The following is a 20,623-nucleotide window of genomic DNA, read 5'->3' as shown; positions in this document are numbered from 1 at the left end:
TTTATCCCTGATCCTATTAATCATTACTCTACCATACACTTTTCCAACTAAGCTTAACAAACTAATACCTCTTGAATTACAGCACTCATGCACATCTCCCTTACCCTTGTATAGTGGTACAATACATGCACAAACCCAATCTACTGGTACCATTGACAACACAAAACACATATTAAACAATCTCACCAACCATTCAAGTACAGTCACACCCTCTTCCTTCAACATCTCAGCTCTCACACCATCCATACCAGACGCCTTTCCTACTCTCGTTTCATCTAGTGCTCTCCTCACTTCATCTATTGTAATCTCTCTCTCTCTCATTCTCATCTCCCATCACTGGCACCTCAACACCTGCAACAGCAATTATATCTGCCTCCCTATTATCCTCAACATTCAGTAAACTTTCAAAATATTCCGCCCATCTTTTCCTTGCCTCCTCTCCTTTTAACAACCTCCCATTTCCATTTTTCACTGTCTCTTCAATTCTTGAGCCAGCCTTCCTTACTCTCTTCACTTCTTTCCAAAACTTCTTCTTATTCTCTTCATATGAATGACCCAATCCCTGACCCCACCTCAGGTCTGCTGCCCTCTTTGCATCACGTACCTTGCACTTTACTTCCACATTTTTCTCTTTATATTTTTCATACTTCTCTACACTATTACTCTGCAGCCATTCTTCAAAAGCCCTCTTTTTCTCTTCCACTTTTACCTTCACTCCTTCATTCCACCATTCACTGCCCTTCCTCATGCTACCTCCAACAACCTTCTTGCCACACACATCACTTGCAATCCCAACAAAATTTTCTTTTACTAACTTTCACTCCTCCTCTAAATTGCTAGTTTCTCTTACTTTCACTTCGTCATATGTCATTTTCAACCTTTCCTGATATTTACTTTTTACCCCCCGGTTTTATTAGCTCTTCAACCCTCACTAGCTCCCTTTTACATTCACCTACTCTATTCCCCCACTCTTTTGCTACAACTAATTTTCCTTCCACCAAAAAAATTATCAGACATATCGTTAGCCATACTCCTAAACACAGGATTTTAGAGGACTTATATAAGAAGACCAAATGGAAAAGATAAAAGAATTGAGAATCTTGTGATAGGTCAGCAAGTCTTAGAACAGGTAAAGGAAATGGAAGAGATATTGATACATTGCAATCTTAAAACATTGCTATGTAATACTGGGGTACTTTGGGAAGATGATATTGTAAAAGAGAAATTGAAGGAGATTAAGATGAAGACAGTTTGAATAAGTGATGGGATTGGATGAGGAACATTTAGTCAGAAAACAGTAAATAAGGAATAGACAGGACTAAAAACCTGTAGAAAGGCCAAGAAAATCGTGGTAAAATAATGTAAATGAAAACCTTGCCATGATAGGAGTTTAGGAAGCAAGTGCAATATAGTAGTATAGAAGAATGATGGTGAGAACTCATTTCACACGTAGCACGTGAAGGGAACAGCTGGTATAAAAATGTTCATGATGATCATGATGAAGTTTTGTCAGTACGCTATGTGATTTACATACGGTACTAGCAAATGTAGAGGATGGTAGGTATATACCTGTTAATTAATGGTCTGTTCACCTACTCATAGGTAATTATTTATTAAATGTCATGAATATCTCAAGTTATATTAGACTGACCTTTTCATCATACAGTTAGACAGGTGTCACCCCCAAGTTTTATTCCCCCTCCTATCCAACCCCATGGTCGGATATAGTAATTTACAGAAACTATTAGAAAGTACAGTGTGGGGTGATCACTTCATTCTTTACCACAAGATTTAAACAAATTAATTGTGCCTCATTATTATAATAATAATAATAATAGTAATAATAATAATAATAATAATGATAATTTTATTAATAATATTTATAATAACAATAATAATACTACTACTAATAATAAGAATCATAATAATATATGGTACCAGTCTGTCCCCACCAAGTAGAGCTATTCCTAAAAACATGATACTGTATTTCTGAAAATCATTATCTAAGTAGTTACAGTAGCAATTTATAAATTGTGATCACTGAAACTGTTATTTACCTACCTATTTCCAATCAGAAATGGGTACTTAGGAGTCTACTGTTTCCTCTAATATATTTTCTTCTCTAAATGATGTACAGTATTGTATAAGGGATACTGGGTACTGAATGAAGTTTTTATGCTTATGTTGTTTACATGATGGTACATTACTTTGCCATTTGACCTGGTTTGGGTTACATGTTCCTTAAAAATTTCCAATCTTATGTAGAATTGTTTTAATTACATATGTATGTCCTGTGAATAGGATATTTATAAAGTATTTGATTCTTTGAGACTAGCTCTTAGGTATTTTTCTGTCTTATTAAAAGATTTACATCAAACAGATCAGCTGATACAGTGTTGCATTGATTTTTTTTTTTTTGATGTAAATGGTAAATGTTTTATTTTTTCATTTGAAAGAGGTATGAATCACGATGAAAGCTCTTATATTCTACATTATATATTATATGAAGCATGGAGTATTGTCAGCTTTGTTTGATTATGACCAAAATTTGTATCATTTTTATTAGTCCATAAGAATTGCAAAATATTGCTCCAACTTCCCGTATATCTTTTTAGAACCAAATTTCTATCTAAGCTATGTACTACAGACGTTATTGTTGTAGTTTTGGCTGAAGAAAACATTTTTCCCAAGTTTCTTTTCCTTTCAGAGCAAGAAGCAGGATTAGAAGTTCTGTCTCAAGTTATATCAAGACAAAAACGAATAGCATCTGTAATAGGCACTGAAGTTAATGAACAAAATGGTTAGTATATTTGAGCTACCTCTGCTAATTATTTTGGTACTGTATCTTAAGATAGTGAATGGGGCTCATTTGTAGAGATGAGAAAAAAATACGGCATACTTCTTTCTGCACAAATACAAACCCTTCGCTATTTATAGGGGTATTACTTTTGGCGAAGCGGAAAGACGAGCCATGATAATTTTAGTGAGGGATAACTACCCCAACCGCTAGTTAGTGGATGGGGGCTCACTCACACACTTGGGTTGAGCAACCACATTTTTTTTCTGGCTCGGAGGAGAACGGACGCACTCCGCTTTCTCTCGCTTTGACTTTCTTTCATGTGATTCATTTTCTCTTTCTTTTCAGATTGTGTGTGTGTAGTAGACCCTTGTGCACTTGTCCTGGTCCCAAAGGCCGCTCCTGCGGTACCTTCATGTCATCCGTTGAAACGGATCCTCACCTGCTGAGTCAGGCTTCCCAGTGTCTCAGGGACGACACTTGTGATGAGTGTAGGAAGTGGTCTGCCTCCCATTACTGGGCGTTGATTGTCCCATTTCAAAGGACGTTCTTTTTGATCTCCTTCAATTTGGTGCGGAAGGAGACGGTCTTCTCCTTCCTCCGCAGAGGTTGATCATCCTTCTGTGGGCACAGGCATTGCAGCCCGTCGATTTGATTTCTGGTCTCCTGACATCGACGCCGAGTACTTTGTTGACTCCTCAGGGGCGGTGGAGGAACAGAGTCCAAGACAGGGTTTTCCTTTGGGGGAACATGTCTCTTGTTCTTAAGATAAGACTACTAGCGGGCAGTGGAAACGTTGCAATGACGCTTCTCCTCCAAGGATGGAGGCAGAATGTTGCTGTAAACATAGTTCTCCTTCGGGTGAACCAACCTCCCCCTCAGGAGAAGTAGAGCTTGAGCAGACTGCTCCTCAGATGGTCTCTGCCGGATGTTCCCCTTTGGGGGTTCGTTGGGTGGAAGAGTTCATGACCCTTCTCCATCCGGGACGTGCTCCACGGGTTGTTTGGAGATGTCTTTTCAAACCTGCTGATTCTAGTCACGTTGTCCCTTCGGGGTCTTGTGATAGTCGTGTTGACCTTCAGGATTTCACGGCAAGTTTTCGAGTTCTAGTTGTATTGAGCTGGCAAGTTCTCACAACGTTGGTTACGTTGAATCTTCGGGCTCTCGTACCAACCGTCACGTAAAGACTTTGTTTTCTGATGACAGGGAGATCCTGATCTCCCGTTGTGTTGATCCTTCGGAATTTTGCAACAAGGATCACGTTGAGCCTTCAGGCTCTCGTGCCCTTTGTCACTTTGAGCCTTCGGGTTTTGGTGGCAGGGAGTCCTCGGTCTTCCGTCATGTAGAACCTTCGGGTTCTCGTGACCTTCGTTATGCTGAGTATACTGGCTCACATGAGAGGATCTCCATATTCTCGTCGGGGGAACACTTTGGATGCTCATGACACGTTGCCTGAGAGATTACATATCCCTCCAGGTAATAACGTAGTTCCTTCTGGTTCTCATAATACTCCTCGTCGCGTGAATCCTATGGGTTCATGAGACTTGTTGCCTGAGGGATTCCATTTACCTCCAAGTAATGATAACGTAGTTCCTTCTGGTTCTCATAATACTCCTCGTCGCGTGAATCCTATGGGTTCATGAGACTTGTTGCCTGAGGGATTCCATCTCCCTTTAGGTAACGATGACGTAGTTCCTTCGGGTTCTCGTCATCTGTTGCGTCGTGCGAATCCTGTGGGTTCATGCGACAGGTTGTCTGAGGGTTTCCACCTCCCTCCAAACAACAGTGAGTAGCTCCTTCTGGTTCTTGTGGATCCAATCTCCCTTCAGGTATCTCTTGACGTAGATCCTTTGGGTTTTCGACTGGATGTTTCCCTACAATTGCGTGACCTGGATTCATGATCCAGGTAGCTCTTCACCCGGGTTTTTGTTCTACTGCTCAGGCCCAGTCTCTTGCTGCATAGTGCGACAGAACAGCTTCGCATGACAAAGCAGTCACGTGACATAACAACGTCGTATGACATAACAACATTGCGTGACATTTCAGTGTTTCACAGTGATAAGTTACTTTCTATCGTCGTGAGACACGTCTCGTCCTGCTTTGATGGTTTCTTCGTCCCCAAACAAGATTTCTTCTCTGTTTTTGGTTGCTAGAGGTTTTCCTTCCAGGGCAAACCTCCCACAAGGAGAGACTCCCATCAGCCTCTCCAGTCTCGTGGGCTTCCCCTGCCCTGAGACAATTGTCGGCCACACAATAACGCCCAGTTCCTCCCCCTTAGGGAAGGCCTGTGCCGATCTTGACTTCTGGAAGGAAGCCCAAGATTCCAGCATAGGTTTCAAAGCCCAGGCATCCATACTGTCCCAAGGACTTCCCTCCAAGCACTTCGGGAACCTGCGACCCCCCATGGCTGTGAAAATTATTTAACGTAATGCGCAAGCTGTGATGGGGGTCACTCCCATTCCCTGTCCTTGGGCTTCATTCCCAGGATTCCACTGTTTCCTCCTCTTGTCCTAGGCTCCTTTCCTCCTCCTGACCTCAGTGGACTCCGACTCTCCAGAGCCTCCACGCAAGGAGAAACCCATCTCTCCTCACAAGAGGGCCTGGGAAGAGAGTGCTCCTGAACCACAGGGGAGTCTCCTGCAGTTCAAGCTTTCACAGGTCAGACCCAAAGCGAGGAGGAAGAGGATAGATCTATCTCCTCCCAAAGAGGATAGGTCAATCTCCTACTTGGACTCATTCTGCCTCACTCCTGTTGAGGTAGTGTTAAGGGAAGCCTGCCTTCCAGCACGGTGCGACATGGTTTATCCCCCTCCTGCAGAGTCCCATCTCCTCCACAGACCAGCAGAGACAGTCATGCCTACCCTGGAGGAGGAAAATCTGCCTCGGTGCAGAGAGCCGAAGGATTTGTTTGCTATTCCCAAATCCTCGGCCAGACCTCCCTCCTGAAGGTAAAGATGTGGTTCTGGACCAATCTTATGGTACTTGGAAACCCCTGAGGGCCAATGCAGTTCTGCCTTGATCAAAGGGGTTGAAGGGTGCCAAACAGAAGGCGATATCTCAGGTTACAGGTGCCACTGCTTCTCTACGTTCGAACAACTCCTCCAAACTCCTCCCGCCTCCTTTCAAGATGCAGAGAAGGTATTACGAAATCCTCAGTGAGCCTCTCTCTAAGCCGCCTCTTGACCACTCTATAGAGGCACTCTCAAAAGGCATGACCTTTGAGAAGTTAACAGAACTACCAGTCTCTTTTTCGGCCTCCGATATCCTCAATCAAGAAAAAGTCTCTTATGCCATGCAGACTACAGTACTTCGGGGCTTGACGTTTGGTTGGGGTCTGTTGGATAACTGGTCCGGTCTCAGGACTGGTCCAGGGAGTCCACTAGGAAGTCTATGGAGATTCTCCTATTGTCCGGCACTTGGGCAATCGAGTTCCTATCATAATGGAGTGAACCGCAGGGCCAACACCATTTTGAAGAAAAAGTATGCTGTTATAGGAAGATTCCATAGACAACTCCCTTAGGCCGAAGTGGCGAAGCTCAAGAACTCTCATTTCTAGGGAAGTTCCCTGTTCAATCCTGAGAAAGTTGAGCGTATGGCTGAGAAATAGGAAAGTCAAATTACAACTCTTATTCAGAAAGTCATAACTTCTAGGCCTTATCCTACTCAGCCACAGCGCAAACCAGCAGCTAGACCGCCAACTAAGAAGACTAGAGACTCAAAACAGCAGTATTCTAAGGTGTCCAAACAGTCCTTTCTAGGCAAAAAATCCTTCTGTGGAGGCAGAGGGAATAGGGGTTCTGTCCCTGACCGACCCCGCTAGGACGAGCAATCCTCCCATACGACCACTTGTGGGGGGATGCCTGCAGAGCCACTGCCGGAGGTGGATTCTTCATGGGGCCGGACCCTGGACAGTGAAAGTGATTCGTTCAGGGTATTGCATCCTGTTCAGTCTATCTCTTCCTCCACTGACTCGAGTTCCTCTTCCATCAAGCTCCTATGCGAAGGGATCCGCACAGGGGTTAGCCCTTCGGGGAGAAGTCCAGACCATGTTGGAGAAGGGTGCTTTCAAAGAGGACCTCGATGGGTATCCAGTCTTCTACAGTCGACTCTTTCTTGTGAGAAAAGTGTCTGGAGACTGGAGACTAATCATTGACCTCTCTGCCTTGAACAGGTTTGTCAAACAAGCCCCATTCAGGATGGAGACAGCCGATACGGTCAGACAAGCAATAAGATCTCAGGACATTATTTGCACTCTAGACTCTAAGGACACATATTTTCAGATCTCAATCTATCCTTCTTCCAGGAAGTATCTAATATTCATGCTATACCAGAAACATTACCAGTTCAAGATGCGTTGTTTCTGTCTTTCCACAGCACCTCAAGTGCTCATGAAAGTGTTCACTCTTGTGTCCTCTTGGGCCCACAGAGTCGGCATCTGTCTCTAAGATACCTGGATGACTGGCTGATTCTTGCAGACTTGGAGGTGACCCTTCTACGCCACCAAAACGAACTTCTAAGATTTTGCCAAGATCTGGGAATCATGGTAAACCTCGAGAAGTCTCATCTAGCTCCCTCTCAGAATCTGGTATATTTGAGCTTGCAATTAGACACCTTAAGACACACAGCATTTCCATCAGATGAAAGGATTCAGAGGCAGAGGAAAGTAGCACAGACCTTCCTCAGGCAAGAAGAGCTCCCAACACAGAGCTGGCTGTGCCTGCTCGGTCACCTCTCATCTTTGGCCCGTCTAGTTCCCAACAGTCGCTTTAGGATGAGATCCATCCTGTAGCGCCTAAAATCCCAATGGAATTAGTCCCCCGATTCCAAGGGTTGCCTTGTCCACATAGGACAAGAGGAACGGATGGACCTGAGATAGTGGCTAGCAGACCTAAACTTCTGCAAAGGGGTCAATCTTCTTGTTCATCCCCTATAATTGATGCTCTTTTCAGGTGTGTCAAAAGAAGGTTAGGGTCCCCACATGCTTCACCTTCACATCTCCGGCCATTGGTGCAAATCAGAAAGGTTTTGGCTCATAACTCTCTTAGAGATGAGGGTAGCCTTCCTTGTCCTCCAACAGTTCCACCAATTCCTGGCAGGGCACTCCATGGTATTAATGAGTGACAATACCACAGTCGTTGCTTACCTGAACAAACAGGGCGGTACTTTTTCGCCAACTAGCCGTAGAAATACTCAGATGGGCAGAAGACAACTTGGTGACCCTATCGGCTCGCTTCATTCCGGGCAACCAGAATGTGCTAGCGGACAGTCTGAGGAGAGCGACTCGGATAGTGAGCTCTGAGTGGTCTTTGAATCATCTAATAGCCAGCTAAGTCCTGACTTTGTGGGGTTCCCTGACTGTGGATCTATTCACAACGGCCCTGAACTTCAGGCTCCTTATGTACTGCTCCCCAGTCCTGGATCCTCAAGCTCTTTGGCAAGATGCATTCCAAAATTGGTGGGTGAATCTGGACCGGTACGTGTTTTCCCTGTTTTATCTGATGAGAAAAGTCCTCAACGAGGTCATAGTAAGCGAGAGCTTACAAATGGCTCTCATAGCTGTGCTATGGTATCATGCAGAATGGTTCTCGGAACTTCTGTAACTCCTCACGGAGATCCCAAGAGATCTACCTCCATGACACAACCTACTAAAACAGCCACATGCCGAAATCTACCTCAAAGCTATAGTTTCACTTCGACTTTGTGTGGAGACTGTCCAGAGAGGCTGTTCGTAACAAGAGGATGGCTGGACACCTTAGACGTTCCACAGCTTCAGTCTACCAGGTGAAGTTGTCAGTTTTCTGTGGTTGGTGTCTAGGAAGGGGTATCTCTCCCCTCAATGCCACTGTCCCAATGATAGCGGAGTTCCTTGTATACCTTCAGGAAAAAATGCTTCTCTAGGTTTTGGCAGTCAAAGTCTACTGCTCAGCCTTGAATCTAGCCTTTAAACTGAAAGTAGTAGATATTTCATCCTCATTGGGACTTTCTTTACTCACACAAAGTTATGAGATAACTTGTCCCCAGTCTAATTTTAGACCTTCTCCTTGGAATGTAGTTCGGGACCTTCAGTCCCTGAAGAATCCTCTCTATGAACCATTACACTAGGCAACAGATCATTACCTCACGTGGAAGACACCGTTCCTACTTGCTTTGGCCTCGGCCAAGATAGTAAGCGAACTGCAGGGTCCATCCTCTGATGTCTCCCACTCTGGAGATGGAAAGAAGTAATCTTTAGCTATGTACCTGAGTTCATTGCTAAATCCCAAAATCTGGGTTTGCTGGACTCTAGGTTTGGCCCATTTTGGATAGAGTCCTCGTTCTGTAACCGAAGATCCAGATCAACTGGTACTTTGCCCAGTCAGGAGTCTGAGGTGTCACATAAAAAGAATAGCAGCAGCTCGTCCCTGTGTATCAGCTCTGTTTGTTAGCACGGAGGGTCGCCAGGAATACCATTTCCTCTTGGATTCGGAATGCAATTGACTTTGCCCTTAATCCAGACCCTCGCCCCTTCCAAACGACCCAGAGCTCATGATGTCAGAGATATTACAATGTCTCTGTCATTCAAAAAGAACTACTCTGTGGCGCAGGTACTACAAGCGGGTGTGTGGAAGTGTCGAACGACCTTCACCGCCCACTACCTGCAAGACGTAACCCACAGGAATATGGATACATTCTCCATTGGTCCTATGGTGGCTGCACAAAAAGTGGTCTAAATACTTCAATCTCAAAGTCGAATAGGGTGAAAGGCTGAGGTTAGCCTGGTTAGTCTTTGGTGAATGAGTAGAATGACTGTTGCCTTCCTTCCTTTCACCATCACCATGGTCCTCAGCACAATTGACCTCTCCTCTATACAGGTAAGACTCATTTCCCTTGTGTATCCTGAGTATATGTATAATACTTTGTTGCGTCCCTAATACCTCTCAGAGGGAGGGTGTTGGGTAAATCTAGAAAGAACTCCTTAGGTGATATCGAGTTACTACGTTGAAGACAAGCTACTGTACATTGTTAGTCGCATGAACACACATGCTTCTGCAGGTCCCTAATAGTGCATACACTAATTGCAGCGCTTCATTTTAGCGAGGGAAGGGTTCCTCTACACTCGACCATACATCAAGGAAGAGATAACGCCGGGTCAAACCAAGTCCATTTGAAGTGGACTTCCTCCCTCCTAAGTGTGAGTCACCCCTATAAACAGCGAAGGGTTTGTGTTTATGCAGGAACAAATGAAAAATTTGTTAAATAATTTATATTTGTCCTAGCATACAAACCTTGAGCTATTTACTCAAATTGGCCCACCACCTTGTCCCCCCTAGAAGTCCTGCCAGAAAGTAAAGTTGTTACTCAGCCCAGGTGTGTGAGGGAGCGGCTCACCCGCTAACTAGCGGTTGGGGTAGTTGTCCCTCACTAAAATTGTCATGGCTTTCCTTTCAGCTTCACCGAAAGTAATACCCCTGTAAATAGCTCCAGGTTCTTAGTAGGAAAAATGAAAATTATTGAACAGATTTGTCATATTTGTAAAAAAATGTTAATAAGATAATTGATTGTGCATTTAACTATATATTGTTCCAACACGGTTACTTACCTAGAACTACTTTCTTAGGAGTTACTGGTTAACTCTACCTAACCGACCAGCTTTTTGTATAGTTTATCTCCCTCTTCCCATTTTCTACGGGGTCAACCTCTGGCAGTGCGGTACATGCCCGAGGCGACCCCGGGGTCAGGCAGCGTGCTAGCTCAGGTCGAATCTCCAGTAAGTTTCTGGTCGCGACGCGATAAACATCTCGCCGCGCTGTTTCTTACCTGTGCGACCCTCGTGTCCCCCGATCCTTTGTGCCTACCGCGTGTTGCCCACGTGTTTTCATTTCACTTTCCCGTTCATCCTTGTGTCTCTTGGTGTGTTAGCGTTGTGTTATGGAGCATCCTCGTCGTTGCCCTGGCCTGTGGCTGGGAAGTCTTGTGGGGCTATATTTTATGGTAATACTAATCTATAATTGCTAATGGTAGAAAATTTTTTGCTGCTGTAATCTTTGTGGGATTAATGCATCTACTGACCCAAGGAAATGGTATTGAACAATAAGTATTCCTCACTTAACAACATACTTGTTTTACAGCAAATTGGGGTTATGACGGCTTTATGACCGATCCGATATTCGTATAACAAAAATATCTCTAAGCAGTTAAGATGCATGCAGAGTGCAATGGCAGCATAGCCTCGAGTGTAATTGTAAGCCATTGTGTACGATAAATTTGGAAAAGGCATCCGGCAGTGTAGCCTTCATCTCATCACTTCTCACTGCCTTGCATCACCCAGTCACAATAGGTTTTGAAGTAGTATTTGCTTTCAATACTCATATATGAGAGGCTTCTAGGAATCCAGGCCTACTTAGAGAAATTTGTCTCACGGGCCATCTGAAAATGAGTTTTCCAATTTCATCTCGTCTAATTGGAAAAAACGACTGATCTAAATGCTGTAACTATTCCATTAATGGTAAATCAACTTCACCTACTGAATTGGTGGGACGATCACAGTTGCTTGTCACAAGGAGTCTCTTTAGAGTTGAAGATCCCAGACCGATTTGTTCTCTCAGACGCATCACAGGAAGGGAATGGAGTAACTCAGGACCATTTACATTTCTCAGGGAATTGGACCCTGCAGGAGTCAATACTACACATCATTTACCTAGAGTTATTAGCAATATTCGAAATTCTTAAAGATCAGGAATTACTACCAGTAGGGAAGACAGCATTGGTGTTTTTGGTCAGTATGCTAGCACTAGCCTACATAAAGAACCAAGGGGTTCAAGATTGCCTTCCCTGCATCTGTTATTAGACGAACTACTTTCAAGGATGAGTCTGAAAGGAATCATTGTACTCCTGTAGTTCAGTCTGGGAAAATCAAATATATTGATAGAACAGTTAAGCAGGAAGAATCAGATTTTCCCAAACAAAAGGCTTCGACATCCATTGATTTGTCGAGAGATTTGGAAGTGGTGAAGTAGCCCAAGCATAGACATGTTTGCCACAATACTAAATGAAAAAAAGTTTTTTGTTCACTTGTGTAAGATTCCTTAGCTTGGAAGGTTGATGCTCTGCTACAAGACTGGTCAAATCTGGATTTGTTCCTACATGATAATGCAAACCATTGTCCTTTACTATAGGGTTAGAATGCAGTAAAAGTCATTTTACAGCTTTTGCTGCATTTCACACTCCTATAGTAAAGGACGATGGTTTATATAGTTAGGAAAAATTACAAATTGTCTTAAAATTTGTCATCTTTATTAATTCCCTCCATTTTCAGGTGCTAAACAAGTTCAGGAGCTCTATGAACAACAGAATGACACTTGTAGTTCCTTTCTGTCCATAGAGGAAATGGTACACAGATCTTTGTTACCAGAACACCTCAGAGGGTTTCCGTACAGAATCACTCTACTCAAACAGCCAATATCAATGGTGATACATCTAAACCCATCTGTGCCCCATCTGACCACATGGCGACTATCCATGTATCCTCAGAAACAAAGGGTTTTCAAATCCCTATGAACTGGCTTTTATAGGTTCAAAAAGAGTTTGCCAAATTTATAGCAAAGGCAATGGAAGGTATGTTTTGATTGTTGCAAATTTAGGAATCTGCCAATTGTTAGAATTAGCTTGGATAATATTAAGATTTTTTATAAACTTTTTATTCCAGCCTTTAAAGGATTCTATATAGACCCATGCTTAATTCTGAGATTCGATCTGTCCATTTCAAGTATTATAGCAGATGTCATCACATTGCTCGGTATTAAAAGACTTTTAGTAGTAAGGTCAGATTTATAGAATTGGGTATGCTTTTACAGTATGTAAAAGGGACGAGATGTGAACTGTTGAAAAATCCTTCTCCTAAGGATATCAAACCAAAACACTTTTCTATTGGCTTTAGTGTTCGCTAATCGTATAAGTGAATTACAAGCATTGTCAGTCGAGTTAGGCAATATGGTCTTCTCTTTTTACTTTCATTTAGAGCCAGAAATTATTTCAAGGCTAAAAGCCTGCTTCAATTCTTTCACACCCCTTCACTAAAACAAGATGAAGACAGTTCTATAGAAAATAGTTTTCTTTGTCTAGTACAAGTCATATAGTTATGTTTTGTCAAAATCAAAAGTAGAGGAGGTAGTGTCCCTAATTTGTTGGGTGCGACGAGGGTCTCTAACTGACCTTCAACCAATAAATTTTTTTTAACTTGTAGTTAAAAGTTGGTTCTTTGAAACTCACAGGGAATTAGATCTGAAAATCAAAAAAATACTTAAAAGGGAAGGCTCATGATATTAGGAGTGCAGCTACTTCCCCTACTCTTTTTTAGAAATCTTCTCTTTGAAAAAAGCTTTAGCAACAGTTCAATTGCATACCAAGTCGAGCTTTCCCAAGCATTATTTTAAAGAAACAGGGTTTGCTTATGAAGACCGCTCAGCCTTAGGTCTCTTAGTGGTGTCAGGGGATGTGGTCTAAATAATTTTGAGTTCAATTGATGTATTACTCACATGGCTGTGAATATGGGATTGTGTTTAATATTCAATTTAGAATGAATCAGAAAAATCAGATGAATCAAAAGTGATATTTAGAGACAATCTACAGTGTGGTATAGTAATCCCTAACCTCATTGCATTATTAACATTAGGAGAGTCATAGAAACAATTTTTAATAAAATTTCTTATTTTTAGACTCAACTGATGTTCATATATATGTTTACCCTCTCCCCACCGATTCATGGTATGAAAAGGAGGGATAATATTGACTTCAAGACTGTGATATAGTATTTGACACAGCAGCCCTGTGCTTCTTACTATTTACCAGTATAAGGTTCCATTTCTTTGTTAAAGGCATATATTTATTGAAGGGGAAAAAATGGGAAAATTTGAGTTTTTAGATTTTTTATGGGTAAGTGTTAATTTGACTGTATCTGGAAGGCAATACGAATATCAGGTGACTATAGAAATAAGAATTTTATTATCAAAATTCTGTTTTTATCAAAGGCAATTTTCAAACAGTGAATTCAGGTGGCCTATTATCCATAGAATTCCTCGAGAGTGGAGTGTTTGGTGGCAGATGGGTTGAAATCTATTGACTGTGGATAAGGTGGTTTTACTGTACAGTATTCCAAAAGCATTTAAATCTGCTTATTGCATTTCAGATTCAATTTTGGACAATATTATTAGCTTTACTTCCAATTTTACTACCAAAGGATTGAATGTTTTACGGAAATAAGTCTTCCTAATTAATCTGGTTCTTGTACATCTAATTCTCTTACTATAAATTTAGCTTAGAGGTTGATTGCTACTAAATCTGAAAGTGAAATTATCTTTGCAGATTTGCTTGATGAAATCTCCGAGAGAACTACAAATAATCAGAATCGGCTCATAGATGAAACTGATAATATTGGCATTGTACAAAAGAAAATAAGAACATGGCGTAAGTAATGAAATACTGAAATTTATTTTGACTTTCTAATACTTTTTTGTTCCTCACTAACCCAACTCTTAAGAGGAAAGTACTGAATTAGATTATGATCTCCAATATGAAACAAATTAATCTTAACAGGTAGCACCTGAGGTCCAACAAAGGTTGATCTAGTATAATCTTGCATCTCGGTATAACCAAGATACCAGGGGCTCCTTCCATTGACTATTACCGAGAACTCATCGTACGTTATTTTATGTCATTTGACTTGTGTTTTCAATCTCAAAACATTGAACACCAGTGGCTTAATTTTCATGTCATTTAACTTTATTGCTACCTTTTGTTTCAACAGAAAAGCTAGGCCTCTTTTGTCATTGATATCACTGATTTTTGGACTTCTTACATTAACCATTCCACATTTAAGATTTCTTTGTTACCTGGTGAGGTAGTTAATTTTTCTTGTGACATATATTTTGGGTTACTTTAAGTAAGTTCACCACAGATCTGTTAGTTTAATTATGGCTTATATTGTCTGGAGCAAGATATCTCATATTAGCCCCCTCAACTCCTTATCTGTGACACTTAAAAGAATATAATCCTTTATGATTTTATAATTGGGAAAACTTTGTCAAACTAATTTCTTGGGACCACCTTCTTGCTAGTTACCATTGTAAAGTTCTTTGGTTATAAGCATGAAGTTCCGCGTCATTCTTATTTTGTGTATAATCAGTTGAGAATTAAGTCTTTTCTATCATTCCTTTGTTGGAGGCTAGCTTTGGAAGCAAAAGTATAATGAAACCTTTTGTACAAGATTTTTTTTTCTATTATTATTCTTTCCTTTAATTGATTTGTCTAAACTGGTTTGTTAGGCATATTTCTGTCAAATTATCAGTCATGCATATGTCTTTTCTGGTGAGGAACTGTGAAGGAATATTTTTTGTTAGGTCAAGTCTTTAAGGATAGTGTTATTCAGTTTATAGGTAGGATCAGATGTGGTATTGACCATAAATCTGTTCTTTTTCCCATTATTATTCATGTAGAATAATAGGATGTGTAGGTAATTACAACAAATGTAATTTGGAAAACTGAGGGAAGGTGCACTGGTAGATCTTACAATTAGTTGCGTATAATAAAAGTGTTAAAAAGGAAAAAGTTTCATGTCAAGGAAATGTAAGTTTTTGTTGAAGAAATGGGTATTTATTTTTGTGTGAAGTGGACCATGAAAGTAATTTATATTCTGTAATATACTTGGCTATATATTCTATTGTCTGAAGCACATATCCAGTATTGTTTTGGGGAAAGTAGTACCCTTTATAATTTTTCTCTTCCAGCTTATTGGTTGGTGATCATTCTTCTCTTCATTGCAATAGTAATTGTTGCTGTTTGGTAAGGTAAACATTCCATATTAAAAGAATGAGAATTTTGTCATATACTTTATACTGTACTAATAACTTCAGGGGACATTGAATTTTTTGGTTTCTAGTTTTATGATATATAAAGGTTTCATTATTGAAATCTATGAAAGAATGAACTGTATAGCTGTTCACTTCATTTGTTATTCCAAACAGTTCACTGATCCAAAGGTAAATATCTGAAGTTGACCTAAATCATATTTTACATGTGCTATTATTATTGATGCTGCCGAGTGATGTTGGTACACACGAGATTTCTTATCAAGTAATATTTTTGTGTTGTCTTCCCTTCTGAGTGTGGATGTAATCGGAATGAACAATCTCAACTGAGAGATTTTATTTATTCGGTCATTCAACCTTTTCTACTTGTCGCTTTGATTTTTTTTCATGCTGATGAAACTCAAGCTCTAGATCATAGAACACTAAATCTTGAGAGAGTAAAGATACACTACACTTCCTTCCTGGTTTGTGGGGCCTCGGATGGAAAGAGTAATAGTGGCCTTATATTTGCTTTTGCCCACTTTTACTGTCGCCGTTATTTAGCGTAATCTGCTTAGTTCTGTTCTTTGGTATCAATAATTACAGTTGTTGAAACCTTGGGCACAATAAATTATTATACAGGAGTCGTATCTCTTAGTTTTATCTATTCTGACCTAAGAAATTTATACTAAATTTATTACAATACACAGTACAGAAACAATTTCCTGTCACTACAATTTATTGTTTTTAAAACTATTTCATATTCTATATTTGAAGTATTTAGAATAATTTAGTGACCCTGTCTGTATGACATTTTTTATGAAAGTATGGTACAGTAATACTTGCAGCATACTGCTAATATTAGTTGGAATTTACAGTTAGTACTCACTCAGTCAGTAATAAAGGCACATGCAAAAATATAATTTTTTGTTATATCCCAGATATTTTTTCAGGTACAGTATAAATAAATCCCATTTTTGATCCGTTTCACTTTTTGGACCTTGTTATGGTGTAATTTAAATTAAATTTCATCTGTATCTTATTTTCACTTCAAATTTCTTTATCAGAATTTATATGCTCTTTATACTATTAATTATTTCTATGTACCTCCCTTGGTGTTCATGTTGCTTTTGTCTCCAGAAGCTTAATATGTTAACATTACCCCTTAGAAATTGAAAAATTTCCTGTTTTCTTTCCTTCTTATATACTAATGTCTTTATGAAAGTAATGGGATCAACTAGTGCTTACTGACAATAAGGGTGCATCCACATAAGTGGGCATTGCTTTCCGGGCAAATATCATTACCAGTCCATGATGAGTGGCAGGAATGAGCTGGGATGATGTCAGTAGTGCTAACCCAAAGGACATGGATCTGGTAACAAACAGTGTTACCAGATATAGCTTAGTCCCCTGGTCTCTTTACTTGTTCACCCAGCAAAGACTGGGGAGTAAAGTTGAAAGCCTGTGTCTAAACACAGGTACTAAACTCGGTCTAACTTTTAGCATTGAAGTAAGGTTGTTCTTGTCTAGTGCGGTCAGATAATATTGCCATGGTGAGCAGTGAAACGAAAATCTAAATAAAGGAAATGGTATTGGAACATTATAAGGGCTACTCATTAGAACAACTGCTATGGGAACCTATGTAATGCTTTAACCATTTAACATAAATTACAAAATAGAAATGAATTAGACTTTCGAAATCACACTACATGGGAAAGGACCCCAACTAATTTTACAATATTTTTATAGATGGTGCAAACTTTTATGAATGTGCAGACAAAATTTATGAAGGAAATGACCAAAGTATTAACAGCCTAATGTCACACAGTAAACATGTTACTTCTGGAATCCTTTGTCTACTAGTGTTGTCATTCTTTACTCCAATTACGAACACTCGAACATGGCAGAGTGCTCATTGCCATTCCTGTGTGTATTCTGGTATGATGTTTACCAGACAGGCATTGTCCAGGTATGTGGACACACCCTAACATGCTGAGCATGTTATATCGTCATCTTCAGTTTCAAGTCAACCTGGTAGAGTAGATGTGTTCCAGATAGTCAGTGTTTTTGTTTGCTGTTTTTGTCATCTTTTTAGTGGTTTAAAGAAGTCTTCTTCCAGATTTGTTAGCATTTTTGTGTAGATTGAACAAGGGAAATGTTATTGGGTAACCATGATCTGTATTCTCTTTGTCATGTGCTAGGTACAATTTTCTGATTCAGGAAGTTGTTGTGAGGAGTGCAAAGTATGTTTCGTAGTTACTGATCATATTAAAAGTTCAAAGAGTAAAAGAAAAACTAGGCTAGTTGATTATAGAGATGGTGATGAAATTAATGCCACTCCGGTCTCAGACTCGGCTATAATCCTACTCTTGATCTTTTAGAGCTTCCAACATCATTAGTTAGTGTGAATTTATTAATAAATATTTCAGGCCTAACCTGGCCTTTTTCAAACCCAACCATAACTCCTCAATTGGTGGCTAGTGGTTCTAGTGCATCATTCAGTAAGAGTTCTGATGATAAACAGCACATCCCAGATTCAAAATTGTCTCGTAGGGCCTCAAATTCTTTATTTACTTGTGACCCTTCTGCTGCAAAACCCTTGCATTCCTGCACTTGTAGCCACACTTTTAGACCCATAGATTGCAAGGCAGAAGGCCAAGATGGTAGCCTGGATCCTTATATTCCTTCTTTCGCTAAAGTAAGCACCTTTAAACACCATTATTAGTTAAGTGGCCAGATGGTAGTCTGGATCATATAATCACTCTTCTCCATGAAGTAAGCAACCCTTTAAAAACCTCTTTTTACATATGTGGATGCTGTGGCAAATCATATGATTCGTTTGGATCAAAATATTGTCTTTGTGAAATAATATGTTAAAGATTAAGCTAAAACTGTTTGGTTGCATATGTTTAAATGGCTTGGTGCGTTATTTGTTAGTAAGCTTGTACACTAGCTCATCACAGGCTTTTTTCTTGGGGAAATGTAGAGATTATTACCCCAGTTGCCAAAATGAGTGCTTTTAAGAAAATATGCAGCTACACCTCAAACTGTTGCCTAAACCTTTCCGTGAAAATTACGTACCAAAATTTGTATATACTAAACATCCTCTAAAAGAGTCTTTTATTACGTGGCACGATTACTGGGCTTGAAGGCCTATAGTCCCTGCTGGAGATGTGGTCTAATAACTGAATTCAATTAGTTAGTTTGGTAGAATTATGTTTTGGGGTTGTGATCTAGTAATATTTTGAAAGTAATTTATTTTTTGAAATTATATGTGTAGTTCCATGGAAATTAAGGTTTTTGTTACATAAATAATTAATTGATAAAGTAATTTTTAAATATCGCAATCTTGAGTTTAGAGTACCTCAAAACCTAGACTAGAGTTAAGTCTATTTAATTAATTGATTATGGGAAACTAAATGCCTTATCTCTTCCCTGAGACTGAAGATGATTCAACATTCTCTGCATGGTATTATCGATAGATGCTAGTTGGTCTCGTAACATTAATAGAAGCATTAATATGTTGGAAGGAAAGAAAACAGGAAGTTTTTCAAATTTTAAGGGGTAACGTCGACATACCAAGCATCCAAAGATGAAAGTAATATCAAAATCAGGTGAGTATAGAAATAACAAAGTTTATTAGAATTCCATATATCAAACCCAAAGGAAAGTATGTAGATTTTATAATAAATGCTAGTCATACTGAATCTACTAATTTATGATGCTATATTTATTTTTGTGCTTCCAATATGATTAAGCTTTTTTTTTTTATACTAAGTGTTGTATTGTGTTTCTTGTGATTTTTTATAACTTATGATAGAGATTACATATTTAATCTACTACTGTACTAGATTTTGTTATATGTTTATATTATGTGAAGTGAATACAGTAGTACCTCGGTTTACAAGTTTTAATTCGTTCTGGGAGCAAGATCGCAACCTAAAAGGCTCATATTCTAAAATTATTTTTCCCACAAGAAATAAAGGAAATTCACTCAAGGCATTCCACAAGTCCGTAAATATGCATATACTGTACACTCATTTGTATAGGTTTCGCAATGATATCTATTTAACAATTTATAACCCCTAACATCAGAAATGAGTAAAAATTAATAATTCACAGAGAAATGGAAATAATTAATAAATTAACGTGCACTTTACCATTGAGGGAGATGAGAAAGAAGAGGAGGAAGGGTTAATTGCTTGAAAAGAGAATTTCCTTGCATGAGTAGTTCTGGTAAAATATTAGGAATTTTCTCTTGAATGATGTTCACCATCACTAACTAGATCACATAATTTATGCTTTATGGACACTTGGTCATCTTGCTTTAATACAGTACATTCAACTTTGGCATGAAACCTATGTTGAGAAGACTGCTTTTGCCACTTTAGAATAACCTGAAAGTGGGGTAAAAATCGCGTGAACACTGCGTGCGTGGGGTATGTTCACCATGCAACTGATTTGACTGAATTTATGCTTGTTTTGTTCACAAACAATGCCCATTTGGTGTGAACTTGTGCTTGCAGACTGATGCAATACTTGTACTCCAATTCAAATTTGTATACTCATGTCCCAATTTACTCGTATTCAAAGTTACTAGTAACCCGAGTAACTACTGTATATTGTTGGACCTTGAGAATTTAAATTTCTGAAGAATTATATGTAATCAAGACTAATATTTGTATTTCAATTACACTTTATTATGTGAAAAGCCATCATAGAATTTTCTATTTGTCAGTACAGTACATTATTTTACAGTAACAATGTAGCAGATTTTGTTAGAGCTTTTTTTATCTCCATTCAATTGTCCTGCTGGACAGGACATCTTAGCAATCAACAGGATTAAAAGAATATTTTGATATTACTAGCTAGCATACATAACTTGAAACTTTGCTTAGTTTCTTTTCAGAGTTATAGGTTGATTTTTTAGAAAATATTGTTGAAATAAAGATATTGGTGTTATTCTCAGACATGAAATACTCTTATTACTTATCAGATGTGATAT

At 39.5% G+C, this 20,623-nt stretch overlaps 1 protein-coding gene across 1 annotated transcript in view; it reads left to right on the top strand.

Moving 5' to 3' along the window:
• Syx8 (syntaxin 8) overlaps positions 1 to 20,294 on the top strand; it is a 107,555-nt gene extending 87,261 nt beyond the window's left edge. Inside the window, exons 5-7 of the mRNA XM_068350992.1 lie at positions 2,708 to 2,800; positions 14,138 to 14,239; positions 15,559 to 20,294. Coding sequence (XP_068207093.1) covers positions 2,708 to 2,800; positions 14,138 to 14,239; positions 15,559 to 15,617 — 254 coding nt within the window. The 3' untranslated portion in view covers positions 15,618 to 20,294. The remainder of the gene's footprint in view (positions 1 to 2,707; positions 2,801 to 14,137; positions 14,240 to 15,558) is intronic.
• The last annotated feature ends 329 nt before the right edge of the window (positions 20,295 to 20,623 follow it).

This window comes from Palaemon carinicauda, chromosome 27, assembly GCF_036898095.1.
Source record: "Palaemon carinicauda isolate YSFRI2023 chromosome 27, ASM3689809v2, whole genome shotgun sequence".
Lineage (NCBI taxonomy): Eukaryota > Metazoa > Arthropoda > Malacostraca > Decapoda > Palaemonidae > Palaemon > Palaemon carinicauda.
The sequence above is the reverse complement of the archived record's forward strand: the minus strand, read 5'-3'. Positions and strand labels throughout refer to the sequence as shown.